The following is a 17,560-nucleotide window of genomic DNA, read 5'->3' on the forward strand; positions in this document are numbered from 1 at the left end:
GTATTTGATAGCCTATGTTATGTATGATAGGTATTTTGCAAAAGACACACGATATATAATATATACACACACACACATAAAAAAACACTAATGGTCTATATATGATAGAGAAGCATATTGTGTAGGCCTATACTCAGCTATTTTAATAAGTTGAAAAATGAAGAAACAATAATACATTATACATAGACAGAAGTTATATATCAGTAAAAATGAATATCTATGTCATAAAAAATGAAAATGTACTTCTACATCTATATAAAAAATGTAAATGTTCAAGTTAAACACAAGAACATGACACCACCCCGCCCAAACCATATTTACACAAAGTTGCTCATGACACCCGAATGCCCCGTGCATGCGGCTCCTCCAAAGCATGACTGAGAACCTCTTTCTCATATCTTTGTCTTTGGGAAACCATCAAAATAAAAACGGGAGATTTGAGAGTCAACACAAAAACATTTTAAGAAGGAGGTCAAGCTTATTTTCTTCCTTCTTCTTCCTAGATAGATTAGATTAGATTTTAGATTTAGATTAGGACCCTTTGTGTTTCAGGTGACAAAGACTTCGTCAGGTAATATGCAATGGGAGCCTTCCAATGTCCGTGTAGGCCAACCACCATGAACACAAGAGCCTCAGTAGCAGCATCGGTCTCATTGTTTCCATCACCCATGTCGACAAAAGCAGACATTGACTGGTTATGTGGATTATATTGCACATGTTTTCTGATGGCCATGTCATCCAACATGAGTGAAACACATCCATGTTTAGCCTGGTCGTCCTGGCATCTTCTCTCCAGCATATCCAGCATCATCTTGTTCAGGCCAGGCTTGCCATCCACCGAACACAGCCACCTGTAAAAAAATTGAGAAGTAGCTATTTAACGTACTTGCAACCGTAATTTCCAAAAATGAAATTGAACAACATTAAGACTACCTTTTTTTTTTTAGTCTCTCTGAGGTATTTGTATGCCTTTGGACCATGTAGATGGAGTGTGAGGGCAAACTCTCTGTGGTCCTTTGAGTACTCATGGCCCTGCTTTGCCTTGAAGTCTATTTGAAGATCTGAAATTGTATGAGAAAAAATTAATAAGTCCCCTTCATATAATAACAAAGGAGTTTAATAAAGAGTGTAAGAGTAAGATGTACATGAATCTCAAAGTGCTACTTTCATCTTACCGGAGTAGAAATCAAGCCTCTTTGAGTTCTTCATTAATGAGGTTCTTTTCCCTCAAATCCCCCAAAAGAGTCCTCACTGTGGTCTCTGCCCTCTTTTCTCTAGCCATGGCATTCTTCCTCTCTCGCTCGAGACTCTCCACTCTTGCTAAAGCTTCATTGAGTCTGGCCTTAAGAGCAGTAGGAGAAGCAGGCGAGACATAGCTATGATCCTATAAGAGGGATGAACATGGTTTGAGTGATGTTTCACTTCACACACATCACTTTGACACAACTAGAGTATGGCCCACATTCTTTCTTATAGTCATCACCTGTCAAAGCCACTGCCAGCATCATGTGTGTGTGTGTGTGTGTGTGTGTGTGTGTGTGTGTGTGTGTGTGTGTGTGTGTGTGTGTGTGTGTGTGTGTGTGTGTGTGTGTGTGTGTGTGTGTGTGTGTGTGTGTGTGTGTGTGTGTGTGTGTGTGTGTGTGTGTGTGTGTGTGTGTGTGTGTGTGTGTGTGCCAGGAATGCATGTTCAACATGTCTTCAATTGTGTGTGTATGGGTTTATTTGTGAGTGTGTTTAATATGAGTGGCAGCAAACAAGAGAGATTTTACTTTGTCTAGGACCATTATGAATGATGTTGAAAATAGAAATACTCACATCATTAAGCTGAGGTTGTGAGTGAGGTTGAAGCTTCTGGGTCGTCCTGAGGGGCCACAGACAGGCTCTCTTCAGCTTTTCTGCCCTTTTCCGGCTAAAATGAAAAAGCAGAAACACACACACACACACACACACACACACACACACACACACACACACACACACACACACACACACACACACACACACACACACACACACACACACACACACACACACACACACACACACACACACACACACACACACACACACACACACACACACACACACACACACACACACACACACACACACACACACACACACACACACACACACACACCTGTTATTGATAATAGAATATTTACATTTATGAATGCTAATAACCTTATGATGATACACCTACTCTTTGGAGGTGAACCGGGAAGCTGAAGATGGAGGGAATAACACCATCTCTGAGTCGGACAATCTGTCCTGTCCTGTCAAACTCGTCCTGCTTAAAATGCTCACTGTAAATCACGGATGACTCGCTTGCAGTGAACCCTTCCCTCCTCAAAGCAACTTCCCACTTCTTTCTCATATCTTTGTCTTTGGGAAACCTTCAAAATAAAAACGGGAGATTTGAGAGTCAACACAAAAACATTTTAAGAAGGAGGTCAAGCTTATTTTCTTCCTTCTTCTTCCTAGATAGATTAGATTAGATTTTACTTTATTCATCCCACAACGGGGACATTCACTTGTTACAGCAGCGATTTATAAAGTCTCAGTTGGCCATGAACATAATGTTTGCTGGCTACGATTTCGCTGGCGGACATCAATACAGTACAATAATATTCTATTTACAAAATACAACCAATTATAATGTTGAATCTTACTTGTGAAAAGTAATCCCCCGACCCCTGTTCGCAATCGTCCGCCGATTTGCACAGCAATATGCTGCACAGTGCTCTGGCATCTTGAAACCTCTGCTGTCTATGGGTAGAATGTCTGTAGGATGACCGGTCCAAGATGGCGGCCGTATTTCTTGCGCCCCAGCAGCCAATGCGGCGTCTACTCTTTATATGTCTATGTAGACGAGGATCGTTCCCCGGAAGTTCATGGCGGGCAATGTGAATGCATTGATAACAGGAGATAGAACTACGATTTTTGGTAATCATTAGTGAATAAAGGTTTTGATTTGCAATATTTATACAACAAATCGATATGTGTATGTATTTACATCAATATGTTTTAAAAAATAAAATAGAATTTGCTAATATTAAGTAATAATATTAGGATTAGTGTGAACAACTAGTTTACATGTTAGGCTAACAGTGCCTTGGTTAAAGAGCCTGTTGTTGTTTATTTATAGCTTTGAATTCTTTAAAACCAATATTATCTTCTTAAACTTGTATGGTAGTCAGGAGCATCACTTTCTAATGTTTATTGATACATTTAGAGGGAGGGGATCTAAAGTAATGCTTTAAAATTCAGATTAGATTCATTTCTACCATTTTCTTAAATTCATGGTAGTTTCAGTAATCCCCTGGTAATTGAGGACACAAGTTATCTAAACGACTAATGTCATCTCTATGGCTTTCAGAAAGGACAGGAGACCGACAGGTGACTATCAAAGGACTAGCAGCAGCAGCAGCAGCAGCATGATGATGATGATGATGATGATGATGATGATGTTAAATGTGTTGTTTTAGGAACATCCATTGCAAATACATGGAGTTCAATAAACATTGAATAGCATATCATGCAGTTTATCTGTGCCTTTTCCTCCGTGTTGTCCTGGTTTGCTGTGCTGCCTCCTAGTCGCCACCATGTGCTGCCTGGGGATGCTCCAATCGCTCAGAGAAAGGAGTACGAATGTACGGCTTCCCCACTGACACAGAGCGGAGGAAAAAATGGCTGGCTCAAGTCAGCAGGAGCAATTTCACGACCAACAGCAACAAAATATGTGATGTAATTATATACAAACACTGCATTTGCACTTTTTCACCAAACGAAAACCACACCATTGGGAAAGCTTAATGTTTTGTTTAATACAAAAAAACAGGGAAAGGCTTGAAAAACACTGAGTTGAGACTCAGGGTGCAGGGTGAGTGTCTCAGTGCAGGTATTCAGGCTCCATTGAATCCCCCTCTGGTTCTTGTGCTGAAAGAGGGAGTAACAGACAGGAGAAAGGGTTATACACACCTATATAGCACACCTGTTGGATGGGAAATTGCCTTGGGGAGATAAGGTGTGGTCTTTGTTCCCAACTGAAGTTATGGAACTTTATTATTTGTGAGTTTAACAAAGTATGACAAATGGCATCAGTAACAGATGTGATATGAATTTCTATAAAGTTGTCTCACATTCTTGGTCATATTTTATATACAGTATGTAATGAGTATAACATGTCCAGTAAGTATAAAGTGTTTCCTAATACTGTGTATTCAACCACTATGGAATATGTATGTGGGCAGACACAACTGAGTTGTTCTGTGTGTGAAGTAACCTCAAATCACTCCGCAGGCACATGTTGATGCAGACCAGTTTGTCAAGAGAAAAAAGGGCAAGACTAGGCTGAGAGCAGAGGCTATACCCACCATCTTCGTGCATCGCCCTGTGGTCAAAAAGAGAAGGGCCCCTGCACCACGATTCACCCCGGGACCTGTATCTACAAAGCCCATAGCTCATGATCACAGCTGTAGGAGCCAATTAACTGTGGGTATAAAGGTAGGAACCTATGTGTGTTGGGGAGAGGTTCCGCCGGAAGGCCCATACAGTTTTTGAACACACACACAAGGAGCACACACGGAACACACACACAAGGAGCACACACACGGAGAACACACACAGACAAACACGGGATTACAAGCAAAGCAAAGGTATTGTGTAAACAGTAATATCGTGTGGTGAATATGGAAAGAAGCAAGTAAATGGAAACCAGTAAAATGGAAATAAATGGACTGTTTCAAACTGGAAACTTTGTTTCTGACCTTTATTCGGCAGAAAACTTGTGTGCGTCAATTACACACACCAAGCGGATCCTCAGAGGCTTAAAGCGTTGGCTTAGCCTCTACAACAGCTATAGTGTGAAAGGTGACACAGGTATAATAAGTATGAACTCCTGGTAACAAAAGTAATATTTCTTATTTTTAAGTGGTATAATATTTTAAATGTTCGAAAATGTACAGTGCCATGTCTTCTACTTACATTAGTCTCAAAGATTGAGGGAAGAAGGGAAGGGATCACTGCCCTCCACCTGCCAGCACCCAGCCAGAGGCAGTAGGGCCTGGCTCATTTCGTGGCATCTGCAGGCAGTGGCAAGTCCTTGCCACAGGTGCCACAACTTGCCGAGGCATCTGCCGCTGCTCAACGGGAGTTGCCACAAGATGCCAGAGTAAGAGAACGTTTACGGTAGCTGCCACTCACCTTCCATGGCAAATGCTGCTATTTAAACCCGTATTTATCGTGTAAAATGTCGCTGTTTTGGCATGACTTTATCGAACTGATCTGTACACAGGACTGATGATCTGTACACAGGGTTGGGTTGTAACGGAATACATGTAACGGCGTTACGTAATCAGAATACAAAAACCAAGTAGCCTAACTGTATTCAGCTCGCGTTACATTTGAAAAACAACTAATCCGAATACAGTTACTTTCGTAAACCTGAAGTGAATACATTTTGGAATACTTATTGGAATTATTGGTGGAAAAGTTTCCTCACAAAATGTATCCTAATATTCATTACCGGCAGAACTGTGTGCACAGCGCAGCAGCATGTCTGTGAGGCCCGCCCCCGCACGCAGATGAGAGAGAGATCTCTTTTTAAATATTGAAAGTTAGAAACGGAGATGGTTCGATAAAACATGCAAGATAACGTTTATGTAGCATTTCTTTATTGTCGAAATGATGACATTTCATAACTGGATCAAATCAAAGTGAATGGCCTGCTGCTGCTGAAGGCATGGGGCAAATATAAGTCCTTTGCCTAATGGAAATATATCAAGGACCTCCTTCATACTCCTTCATACTAACCTTAGCATCTCACTAGCAGTGGCAACTGCAATCAGTTACAGCTCCCCTAAGTCTGTAGCCAAGTCTAATAACACCAGTGTACAAGTTGCTGTGTCCATACAGATATTTATTTGTTAATTATTTGTCTTTACTAGTCATATACCTGGTTTATCGTAGCAAGCAGTGGAAACTCCCCTCAAGAAGCGACAATTGCCAAGGGCGTTGCAACCCTCACTCGCCAATATTTCATCATAAATATAGCACGTTTGTTTATTTTAGCAAACCATGCTTCAAGTCAAATTGAATAAAAATGATGAAAATCTTTTTGAAAAATAGAGATCGCACATCAGTCCTGTGTACAGATCAGTTCGATAAAGTCATGCCTAAACAGCGACATTTTACACGATAAATACGGGTTTAAATAGCAGCGTTTGCCACGGAAGGCGAGTGGCAGCTACCGTAAACCTTCTCTTACTCTGGCATCTTGTGGCAACTCCCATTGAGCAGCGGCAGATGCCTCTGCAAGTTGTGGCATCTGTGGCATATGCCGGAAGGACTTGCCACAGCTACCACAGAGTAGCGGCCTCTGTGGCATATGCCGGAAGGACTTGCCACTGCCTGCAGATGCCACGAAATGCGCTTGCTGTCTCTCGCCAGAGGAGCGCAAACAACAAAAACAAGCAAGGTGTCCTGTCATGTATCTGGAAGTTTGGGTTGGCAAAATGGAGTAAGAGAGAGACTTGAAAAACCTTGGTGGCTCTCTACTCATGTTGTTACAGTTGTCTTGGTTACAGCTCTCAAGTTTTTTTTATTTTTGCCATTTCCACATCTTTAGAAAATATGAAATAAAAAATTGAAGTGAAATCAACCTCTTCTCTGGAGAACAAACTTTGATTTCTCTGTCTTGTGAGTTTGCAGTCTTGCTCCTCCACCTGTAACATCACTGTCCCTCCACCTGCCATACAGTAGGTTACTAACAAGATTACTTATATAATACAGTGATATAATACATGTTTAGTATGCTTACTTATATAAAACAGTAGTATTAAACTTACCTTGTGTTTTCACTCTCACTTAAGTCCCTCTCCCTTTGCCATCAATCCAAAATCAGCTGAGCTGCAACATTATACAGACAGGTAATAATCAACATAATCACAAGGACACAATATGGCTCTGCTAAAAACACTCACTCTTACACACACCAAAGTTATATTTATCTAATATTTAACTCCCTCCACCCCCGCATACAATCCCGTTTAGAAGCCCCTCTTCTCTAATTCAACATGTTGGACGAAATGACATTAAGAGAACGGAATTTACAATTGAAAGGCTGTTCAACGTGTGTTGCTAACTTGCTTCGGTATGCTAGCTTAATCTGTTATCTGTAAACGTTCCCTAAATCTACTAATTTAGGGATAATCCACTGACATCCTTTAATACACATGTTAATTTGAATCAGATGTACTGATAATATCCGCAATATAAATCTTTAAACTTCTTCTTACCTTTAAAAGTCCGTCACGAACGGTCTATTATGCTGCAACTCCACAGCTCTGCTAGCCTTGGCGCTAACTTCCGGGGAACGATTGAGAGGCTCCACGATCCGCCATTGCTGTAAAAAAGTGGTCCATTGGAGTGAACGGAGATGTCGTAACTCTCAGTCTATATGGCGCTGGACTGACCCAAGCCTCGTTGTTCTGATAGCTCCGCCCCTACGCTCCAACCCACCTCCCTCCCCCCACATCTACAGGTGAAAATTACTTTTGCGACACATTTATCGCAAGAAGTGTAGCAAAAGTCAAGACCGCAGATTCGTCGATTTATACTGCCACAGAGCAGATTCGTCAAGTTGTAATGACTGATTTGAGAGGTTGTAATAAATAAAGTTGCAGTTGTAATGGAAAATATATTTAAAAAATATGTATTTTTCTGCAAGTGAACATTTCATCTCTAAGTTCATTTTTTTTCTACAAGCTACAAAACTTTTTTTTTTCTTCTGTGACTTCAAATTTGGTTCACAGTTACGTGGATATTTTTTACAAGTGTACATTTGATTCACAGTTACGTGGATATGTTATACAAGTGTACATTTGGTTCACAGTTACGTGGATATTTTATACAAGTGTAAATGTAAGCACACAAACTCAGATTCTTTTTCTGGAAGTGCTCACATCAGGTTTTACACGCTCTCACATTTTGCACCATATCTACCTTCATACCTGGCCTCCTATTGGTTGAGGGATTTTGACAGGATTGTTGCATAAAAGTTTTGAGCGCGCACAGAATAAATCTGAGAGCAGAACAAATCTGTAAGCAGCAATATATCTGAGTGCAAGCATACTGTTTGAGCAGAAGCAGAGCAAATCTAAGTGCAAGCAGGCGCTATTTGAGTGCGAGGACAGGGTTTGAGGGAAATAAATACATAAAGTATGCTCTCAAATTTAAATACCACGCTCTTGAATAAAGAATAACCCCCATGTGTTCCATCAGTAGTCGCCATCGTTGAAAAGCAACTCCGATATTGACTCTGGTTTGAATTTTCCTAGTTTCCACTTTGTTTTTGTTCCTAATTTGCTCCGTTACATTATTTATTTTGCCACCAGTAGACGATGTTGAACCTAACTCTGCCATGGTGAAAGTGGCCGCCTGTTGCTGGCGAGTCATTGAAGTACTGCTGCAATGCACGCCCAATGAGGGCACGCCCAATGAGGGCACGAGATACATTTGTGCGTGCACGAGATAAGGCTGACAGACAGGGCGGCAATCCAATCCGTTTAGCCGGATTGTACAGTACTTTTTACAGTATTACGGGTTCCACAGATGACATTTTTTTATGGATTTTTTGTCAAAGCACTTAAGATATTCATTGCTATCGGGATGTTTAGAGTATTCCATGGAATATAACAAAAAGTGTATCTCGAGCCGGTTTCTCAAACTTACCTCCCCCACCTTTAAATGTTTCCTCCACAGCTTACAGAACAATTCCTTTTCAAACTCAACAGAATGAAGACATACAGTTTGCAGTCTCTTAAACTGTGAGATAGCCACGCCCTTTACTAGATAACCATGCATGCCAACAAAGAAATAAAAAAGGAAGAATTTTACAGCATTTCTCAAGCAATAATTTCCCCTTAAGTCTGCCGTTTAATATCTATTTAATGTTGTTATAACTTGCTTTTATTACTGGCTAGTACAGTAAAAGTTATTTTGCCATTCATCTGAAACATTCCTTTGCTGCAACACTAATCATGTTCCTAGCCATAGCTGACAGGAATCAAGCATGTATAAGCCACATTGCTACACATATTACAATTACTTGTATATAGACTCTTCTTGCACTATTTATATTCTATTGTATTTGTATTTACTTGCACTATTTTATCAGTTTTATTGTGTTGCACTGTTGGAGGAGCCTGTGACCTAAGATGTTGACATATCTGCACTATGTACAAATGACAAAAAAAGCCTTGAATCTGGTTTTTTATTATCCTTATCAGGTTATGTATTACAAAGGTCGAAAACGGTATTAGTGTAGCAAGTTGTTGCTGACAAAGCAAAACATGTGAACTGTGCAACGTTTGTCTAGTGAACATGTTGTGCTGTTCTCTGATGTTAGGTTCATCTTTCACGGCAAAACATGAATTCACATTTAACAGGTCACCCTTATAACAGTAATAACGGAAACCTGTCTCTGTCTAGACAAATGCCAGAAATGACTTTAGCCATATCCAGTCTGAAAGTTCACTAAGTCATAAGGTCATGTTATTTATTACTTTGGCTAAAACAATGTTGGGAATGCAAAAGCTTGTTGACTGGTCACTTGCATTTCCACAATACACAGCGTTAAATGTGTGGGGTTTTTTGCATTAAAAAAGGTAACAGACCTTTTGCATTCTATCATGAAATTAATGTATGAAATGAAAAAAAAGTTGCAACAGTTATTTGACAATTTACAAAACTTGTGTTATTAAATATCATTCTAAGGATCTTTTCTGATTCCCTTTTAAGTTTTCATTCAACCATTTCAGTTACAAAATAGATGTTTGGGAAAATGAAAGAATGATGTTTTCAAATAGCTAAAAATGTGTTAAACAATGAGAAATGTTAACAGTACTAACACAATTCAAAAGCAATATTCACATATAACTTCCATTGATGAAGTGCTTGATTGTCAAAGTGGACTTTCAAGATGTTCCAATCGTATTATTTCTTTTCCAGTGCATGGACACCTGTTATAAAGCCATAAAAAGGAAGAAAAACATTACTGGCTGCACGGTAAGGACTGTGGTTTCAAGTCAGGACATTCATGCTGTGTGATAATAGTGCTCAACAGTTCATGTATTAGGATCATTTCAATCCTACTGGAATCAAGAATTATTTGGCTTTTTTGCATTAAAACGCTTTTTGTCAGTATAGTATGCCAAGTAAAAAGGAACATATTTAAGAGTGTAACAGAAAGTCAAATGAATAATGTTTTAAAATGTGAATTCTGTTTAATAAGTACCCCATAGTTATTAAATATGTTAACCAGCATTCATTACTTAATATCTAAAAATGAGCTTGGCATTAACCTGTTAAACCCCGGGGACCCTGGTTTTTTTTTCACGACACTGTGTCTCAGGGGATCTTAATATTTAAGAACCTATTAATGTGTTATACCAGATTAACGGAAATAATCTCAGCTAACTGACAATACAAACCATTTTTACCAAAACAAAACACAAGTCTCATAAGAAGCATCTAAATGGGTCCGTGTACTTTTTGTCAGTTTGATTTTTCGTTTAAACCAAAAGCCAAAAAACGGAAATACCAGCCTTTTTTCGGTTTTTCGTTTTTGATTTAAAACGAAAAAACGGAAAACCAAAGCCGTTTTTCCGTTTTTGTTGTCTGAATAAAAAGACGGATAACGAGAAAACCTAATTAAAAAAAGGTAAGTGTACGTTTTTGATTTTTCGTTTGAACCAAAAAATGAAAACAATGAAAATACCAGCCTTTTTTCATTTTAAATCAAAAACAAAAAAACGTGAAACCAAAGCCGTTTCCCCGTTGCTGTTGTGTGAATCAAAGAACGGATAACAAGAAGACCTAATAAAAAAAACTGTCTGATTTTGGTTTTTGATAACAACTTCATTCAATGTTCCGTTTTGTATTGAAGAATGAAGAAAAGCAGTCCGGTGGACCGGAAGTTAAAGAACATATTTCAAAATAAAAGACACGAGGATATAATGGCATTGCTGTAAGAGACCCAGAAGTCTGACGACCCTTGGCCCCCCTGCTTCCGGCGCCATGCTGACAAGGATACGTTTATTTCTGCATTCACATGCAGATATGCGTTTATAGAGATTAATACTTGTATGCAAGCTCTGTGCATAACTTTATTTCGCTGACTTCCGGTTTGTACGACTTCCGGTTTGTACTGTGTCGGCAAATCCAGTGTCCAGCTTGTCGCTGTGTGACAACCATTGAACAACGTCATGTTTGTTGCAAACCTGCAAGATTTACCTGTGACAAATGTCAGCGATGTGAACAGAACTGTCACCCTACTTTCACCTGCACCCAGCAGCAAGCGGGAGAACGATATCTCATACAGTTCACACAGTAATGGAACAGTTGTTAAGCATTATTTTGTCCAACTAGTCTCTACATTATGAATTTGATGCTTGTCTAAACTGCTAAGAAGCTGACCGCTGAGTTAGAACAGAAAGACATGCAGGCCATAATCACTAGACGCTCAAAAGAGTGTGTGTAAGGCTTACATGAACTGAATTGAAACACTGTCCATTAGTTGATTAATAAACAAGACATTCAAGTCAAAGTTTTAGGCATTTTCATTTGTAGCATGCTGTAAATATGGACTATGAATGAACATTCTGGGGGGCAGGGGTTTGATCATTGAGTGTGGTATTTCAGTGGCAGTGTTTAGTAAACAACACACAGGCTGTTGGTTTTGAATAACGTGTCTAATGTAAATAAGAGTGTGTAGTTATTTGGTCAATCCAGTGTGTCGCTGTGTGACAACGTCATGTTTGTTGCGATACCTACAAGATTGACCTGTGACAAATGTCAGCGATGTAAACAGAAATGTCGACCTGCTTTCACCTGCACCCAGCAGCAAGCGGGAGACATGTTTCAAGTTGTACTTGTGAAGTTACGTCTACAATTAGGAGGGTGAGTAATTAAGTTTTTATTTCTGTAACGTTAAACTTATTGTTTTTCTTCAACAAGTTTGACTACATTGAAAGACAGAGGAGGGACATTATGTCCATTCTTAATGAACATACTATGTATTTGTGTATGTGTCAGGGTGTTATGCTCCAGGTCCATGAGGACAGGCCCCACAGTGAGGTCAGGATGAAGTGTTACTGTCTTAGTTACCGTCTGGTTCAACATGTTCCTGGGGACTCGGCTCACTTCAGACAGGTTAGACACAGCCAATAGTAAATGATCAACTTTAATATAACTAGCACAAGTTAGCTACTCCCCAGAAATGGACTGACTGGTATGTGTGTGCTACACAGAGGTCACAGTTGTGTTCTGTTCCTGTTCTGTTGTTAAAGAGTTATTTTTCTTCGTTCATAGTGTAAAAGTAAATCAATTCATATCTGTATAAGAAGTTGTAAGTATAGAAAAGAACAAAGTCATATAGGAACAAAGATATGACTTATTTTTTACTCCTTAAAATAGCACAATGTTATTAAACCAAAATGTTACCATAAAAGAAATAATACAAAGCAAACTGAATACCTATTTATTTTGTTTCTCTTCTTACAGGTGGGGCTGAAAGACTCGACCCCCGTTGAGCTGGAGCATCATGGCTGCAGGTGTGGCGTGTGTTACTCTCCTGCTCCAGTCACATGACTCCCAGTGGGTCCCCAGTACTCAGCTGTACAGAGCAGAGCAGCAGTGGTACAAACCAAGAACTATGGCAAGTCTGAGAATAATGTCATTGTAATTCAAATACTAAAACTACACACTCATCATGTCTCATCATTTCTATATCTTGCTTAAACCCACAGTGTGTAAAACCAGGCCCGGAAGAGAACATGGCTGGGATGTCCACAATCCAAAGCAGAGAACAATGTCAGAGAAAGGAAAGTGAGAGATTAGTAGTTATGTGAAAGTAAGCTATGCACACAGAATAGTTGATGTGTTGATGTCTCTGAGAGCTGAGAGCTGCTGGATCTGTCTGCCCTCAAAGTGCCAGGGATCTACAAGGACTTCACCGCTGCTTCTGCACCATAGGTATCCCTGTGAGGTGCCACTGGTGGACTCTGCTCTCAGTAAAGTTCAAGCAGGCAGTCCCTTGTCATCTGAACATCACCATGACAGCTAGAAGTCACACTGCTGCCCACCACCATGCCCCACCACCATGCTCCAACACCATGCTCTACCACCATGCTCCACCACCATGCTCCAACACCATGCTCTACCACCATGCTCCACCACCATGCTCCACCACCATGCCCCACCACCATTCTCCACCACCATGCTCCACCAACATGCTCCAACACCATGCTCCACCACCATGCTCCACCACCATGCTCCACCAACATGCTCCAACACCATGCTCCACCACCATGCTCCAACACCATGCTCCACCACCATGCTCCACCAACATGCTCCACCACGGCCAGATCTACCACTGTCTGGCTACAGACTACAACCAACTGCATGCGTTTTTTGTTGTTGCAACAGCTGCCCTTAAGGGGATAGTTCTGGTCTTTTGAAGTGGGGTAGTGTGTGGTGTATATCTATAATCAGTGTATTACCTACAGTAGGCCAGTGGAGAAACATATAGGAGCATAGCCATGTACTGCTGAGGACGTGGGCAGAAGCAACATTTATTTTATTCACCCAAAAAAGCTATATCAGTTTAAGTGTAAGTTATTTAATGCTAAATATAACGATTTTCTTCAGGTGGGCCTTCATTTTTGGGTGGATAAAATAGGTTTTGCTGCCGTGTTTTTAGAAAAATGTGATTATTTGTGGCCTATTACAGCTTTGTGCAATTACCAAGACACAAACTGGTACTTTTGGCACAATTATTAAACTCAAGTTGCCTTTCATCTATTGAACAGATATGGGTTAGCCCTACTAACCCTACACCCAGAATGCACATGTTAAAATGATATCACTTAGAAACCTGAGCTTGAACACTTTGTTGTGCACAACAATGGAGGCCAATATTGGAGAGAGAGTTAGAGGAAGAGGTAAATGCAATATACTGTATTTTGTCTTCAGTACCATTCAATGTTCAAGTCATCTTCACTCTCAGTAAAGTCATTGTGTCTGATACATGTTATGAGTATTGAGAATAAACCTATTTGTGTGTTTCCACATTGCATGTGTTGTGTTCATTCATAGTCCATATTTACAGCGTGCTACAAATGTAAATGCCTAAAACTTTGACTTGAATGTCTTGTTTATTAATCAACTAATGGACAGTGTACTGTAGGCTAGGGAAGGCTAAGCCTTCCCAAATATTTGTGTCACTGCATCCTGGTAAAATAAAAATATAATGTTTGTGTCTTTGACATTAGCGCTGCTATGCAGCCACCTGTGCCCTGTACTACAAAGCCAGTTCCACAGACCCTGGATACGTTTGAGTTATCTTAACTAACCCTAACAAATGCGCTCTCGCTAAGCGGTCCTACGACGCTGGTTATCAACTCGGTAAATCAAGCCAGAGTTTCTTTCTCCAGCTGAGAGCGCGTTCAAGTGAAAGGGGCGGGGTTAGCAACATTTGACCAATCAGAAACAGGAACAAGTATAGCCTACAGCGCAGCGTCATACTTCATTAATGAAAAGTAAACTAATATTAGACAAATATGAACTTTAAACATCCATGACTTAAACATATTATCCAGGATCAAAGCCACAGAGCTGCACCTGCAAGGTGAATATAGCTGGTAACAGAAAAAGTGTTTGAATGCGTGCATTAACAGTTTTATGATATCACTGCTAAGACACGAGTGGATCTGACTTTAATTACATTTGACTTGAGTGTTTCGTCAAACCTAATGTGTTGCTTAAAATAATACTTCTGCATACAGCATGTGACAATGTAAGTGATGCACGGCCAGATACGGCTCGAGAAGCTGACTCAGATAAGGAAATATATGATATAGTTGATAAGCTGTTGAAGGAAGTTTTTCCATTAATTAGCACTTCTTTATTAAATATTATGAATATGTCTTTATTATCAGGCTATGTTCCACAATCATTCAAAGTAGCAGTGATAAAACCGCTTCTTAAAAAGCACAACCTCGATCCAGAGGTTTTAGCCAACTATAGACCTATTTCTAATCTTCTGTTCCTCTCAAAAATTCTTGAGAAAGCGGTCGCAAAACAGTTGTGTGATTACTTAAAAAACAATGATTTATTTAAAGATTTTCAGTCTGGCTTTAGAACACATCATAGCACAGAGACAGCTCTGGTTAAAGTCACAAATGATATTCTAATAGCCTCAGACAAGGGACTTGTCTCTATTCTTGTTTTGCTCGATCTCAGTGCTGCATTTGATACTATCGACCATGATATCCTATTGCAAAGACTAGAGCACTTAGTTGGCATACAGGGAACTGCTTTAGGCTGGTTTAGGTCCTATCTATCTGAAGGCTCTCAGTTTGTACGTGTTAACGATGAATCTTCCACGCAAACCAAAGTTAGCCATGGAGTGCCACAGGGCTCAGTGCTCGGACCTATTTTGTTCACATTATATATGCTTCCGTTAGGCAATATTATAAGGAATCATTCTGTAAACTTTCATTGTTATGCGGATGATACTCAACTATATTTATCAATCACGCCTGATGAAATTAATCATCTAAATAAAATTCAAGACTGCCTTAAGGACTTAAAAACGTGGATGACCTTAAACTTTTTGATGTTAAACACGACCAAAACTGGAGTTATTGTACTTGGCCCGAAGAATCTACGAAACAAATTATCTAAAGATATACTAACTATGGATGGCATTAATTTGGCCTCCAGTGAGACTATAAGGAATCTTGGTGTTATATTTGATCAGGATTTATCCTTTAACGCCCACATAAAATCAATTTCAAGGACCGCCTACTTCCATCTACGTAACATTGCAAAAATCAGGCATATCTTGCCTCAAAACGATGCAGAGAAACTAGTACATGCATTTGTTACTTCTAGGCTGGATTATTGTAACTCTTTATTATCAGGGAGTACCAAGAAGTCAATCAAGTCGCTTCAGCTAATTCAAAATGCTGCGGCTCGTGTACTAACCAGAGTTAGGAAAAGGGACCACATTACTCCTGTTCTGGCTGCCTTACACTGGCTCCCTATAGAACACAGGATAGAATTTAAAATTCTTCTTCTCGCCTACAAAGCCCTTAATGGGCAGGCGCCATCTTACTTTAAAGAACTCATTATACCCTACTGTCCTACTAGGGCATTGCGTTCCAAGAATGCAGGGTTGTTGGTTGTTCCTAGAATCTCTAAAAGTACAATGGGAGCCAGAGCCTTTTCTTATCAAGCTCCACATTTGTGGAATCAGCTTCCAGTTTGTGTTCGGGCGGCAGACACCCTATCCGTTTTTAAGAGTGCGCTTAAGACCTTCCTTTTTGATAAAGCTTATAGTTAGGGCTGATTAGATTCAGCCCCTAGTTTTGCTGATATAGGCTTAGTGTGTCGGGGGACATCTTACTTCTTCCTTCTCGCTGTCTATACCTGTGTACTCTCATGTTCCGATTAACCCAGCTTCCCCAAATGTCTTTCTTTTTGGTGTCTATATACGCCGGGATCCGGAGTCATGGATGATCCTGCGGTCCTGTGTCCTGGATCGCGAGCGCTGGATCTTGAGTCGTGGCTGTGGTCCTGGATCATCGGTCCTGGATGGATATCCTCGTGGATTCATCTTCCTATTACACACATGCATTTCCAAACATTTGGACTACCTATGTTGCAAATGTATTATCTTTTCAATTTACACACGGCATCTATTGCACGTCTGTCCGTCCTGGGAGAGGGATCCCTCCTCTGTTGCTCTCCCTGAGGTTTCTCCCATTTTTCCCTTTAAACTGGGTTTTCTTTGGAAGTTTTTCCTTGTACGATGTGAGGGTCTAAGGACAGAGGGTGTCGTATTGTCATACTGATATTCTGTACACACTGTGAAGACCACTGAGATAAATGTAACATTTGTGATATTGGGCTATATAAATAAACATTGATTGATTGATTGATTGATTGATTGATTGATTGATTGATTGATTGATTGATTGATTGATTAGACATTGAACGTTTTACAGGCAACAACACATCTGCATTGACATACAAATACAATTAACTTAAGAAATGTAATGACTGAATGTAATTTTGAGATTGAAAAGAACATGTATTCTTTAAAAAAACATTACAATTAAACAATACAAATAGGAATTAGTACAGCTAATGACTTCACAGTTAAAATAGTTGGTATTGGACTTTACTTGTGCTGTAAATAAATGTATACGTTACTCCATGTTTCTTTCAGCTCCAGTGTCAAAGCCAGTGGAGGGACGAGGCCCGAGCAAGCCTAGACGCCAAACTGAACTCTATGCTGCCTCTAATAAACATATCAAAGAGAAATATGTGAGTTGTCTGACTGAAATAAAGTTTACAAACACAAACAGTTTTTTCAACATCATAATACACAATGACATCCCCAAATAACAACTCATCAACTGTTGATGGTCTAGTAAAATGGAGTTGAGCAGACTATAGGTCTATAATGGTCACTCACAACTGAACATTGATT

The 17,560-nt window shown here is 39.9% G+C and overlaps 1 protein-coding gene and 3 long non-coding RNA genes across 4 annotated transcripts in view; 1 reads left to right on the forward strand and 3 right to left on the reverse strand.

The window, feature by feature from the left end:
- Positions 1 to 336: 336 nt before the first annotated feature.
- LOC139435108 (uncharacterized) lies at positions 337 to 1,376 on the reverse strand. Its single transcript, XR_011644381.1, has 3 exons — positions 1,176 to 1,376; positions 934 to 1,061; positions 337 to 851 (listed from the first exon to the last, which is right to left on the reverse strand). It is a non-coding gene; the product is annotated as an uncharacterized lncRNA (long non-coding RNA).
- A 2,511-nt stretch (positions 1,377 to 3,887) lies between these two features.
- Positions 3,888 to 5,086, reverse strand: LOC139435091 (uncharacterized). Its single transcript, XR_011644366.1, has 3 exons — positions 4,987 to 5,086; positions 4,377 to 4,858; positions 3,888 to 3,939 (listed from the first exon to the last, which is right to left on the reverse strand). It is a non-coding gene; the product is annotated as an uncharacterized lncRNA (long non-coding RNA).
- Positions 5,087 to 9,267: 4,181 nt separating this feature from the next.
- Positions 9,268 to 17,560, reverse strand: part of cfap58 (cilia and flagella associated protein 58) — a 47,759-nt gene continuing 39,466 nt past the window's right edge. Inside the window, exon 19 of the mRNA XM_034099942.1 lies at positions 9,268 to 10,022. Within this exon, the coding sequence (XP_033955833.1) occupies positions 9,978 to 10,022 (45 nt within the window). The 3' untranslated portion in view covers positions 9,268 to 9,977. The remainder of the gene's footprint in view (positions 10,023 to 17,560) is intronic.
- LOC139435124 (uncharacterized) lies at positions 11,683 to 13,721 on the forward strand. Its single transcript, XR_011644398.1, has 3 exons — positions 11,683 to 12,409; positions 12,565 to 12,718; positions 12,810 to 13,721. It is a non-coding gene; the product is annotated as an uncharacterized lncRNA (long non-coding RNA).

Source organism: Pseudochaenichthys georgianus, chromosome 14, assembly GCF_902827115.2.
Source record: "Pseudochaenichthys georgianus chromosome 14, fPseGeo1.2, whole genome shotgun sequence".
NCBI lineage: Eukaryota > Metazoa > Chordata > Actinopteri > Perciformes > Channichthyidae > Pseudochaenichthys > Pseudochaenichthys georgianus.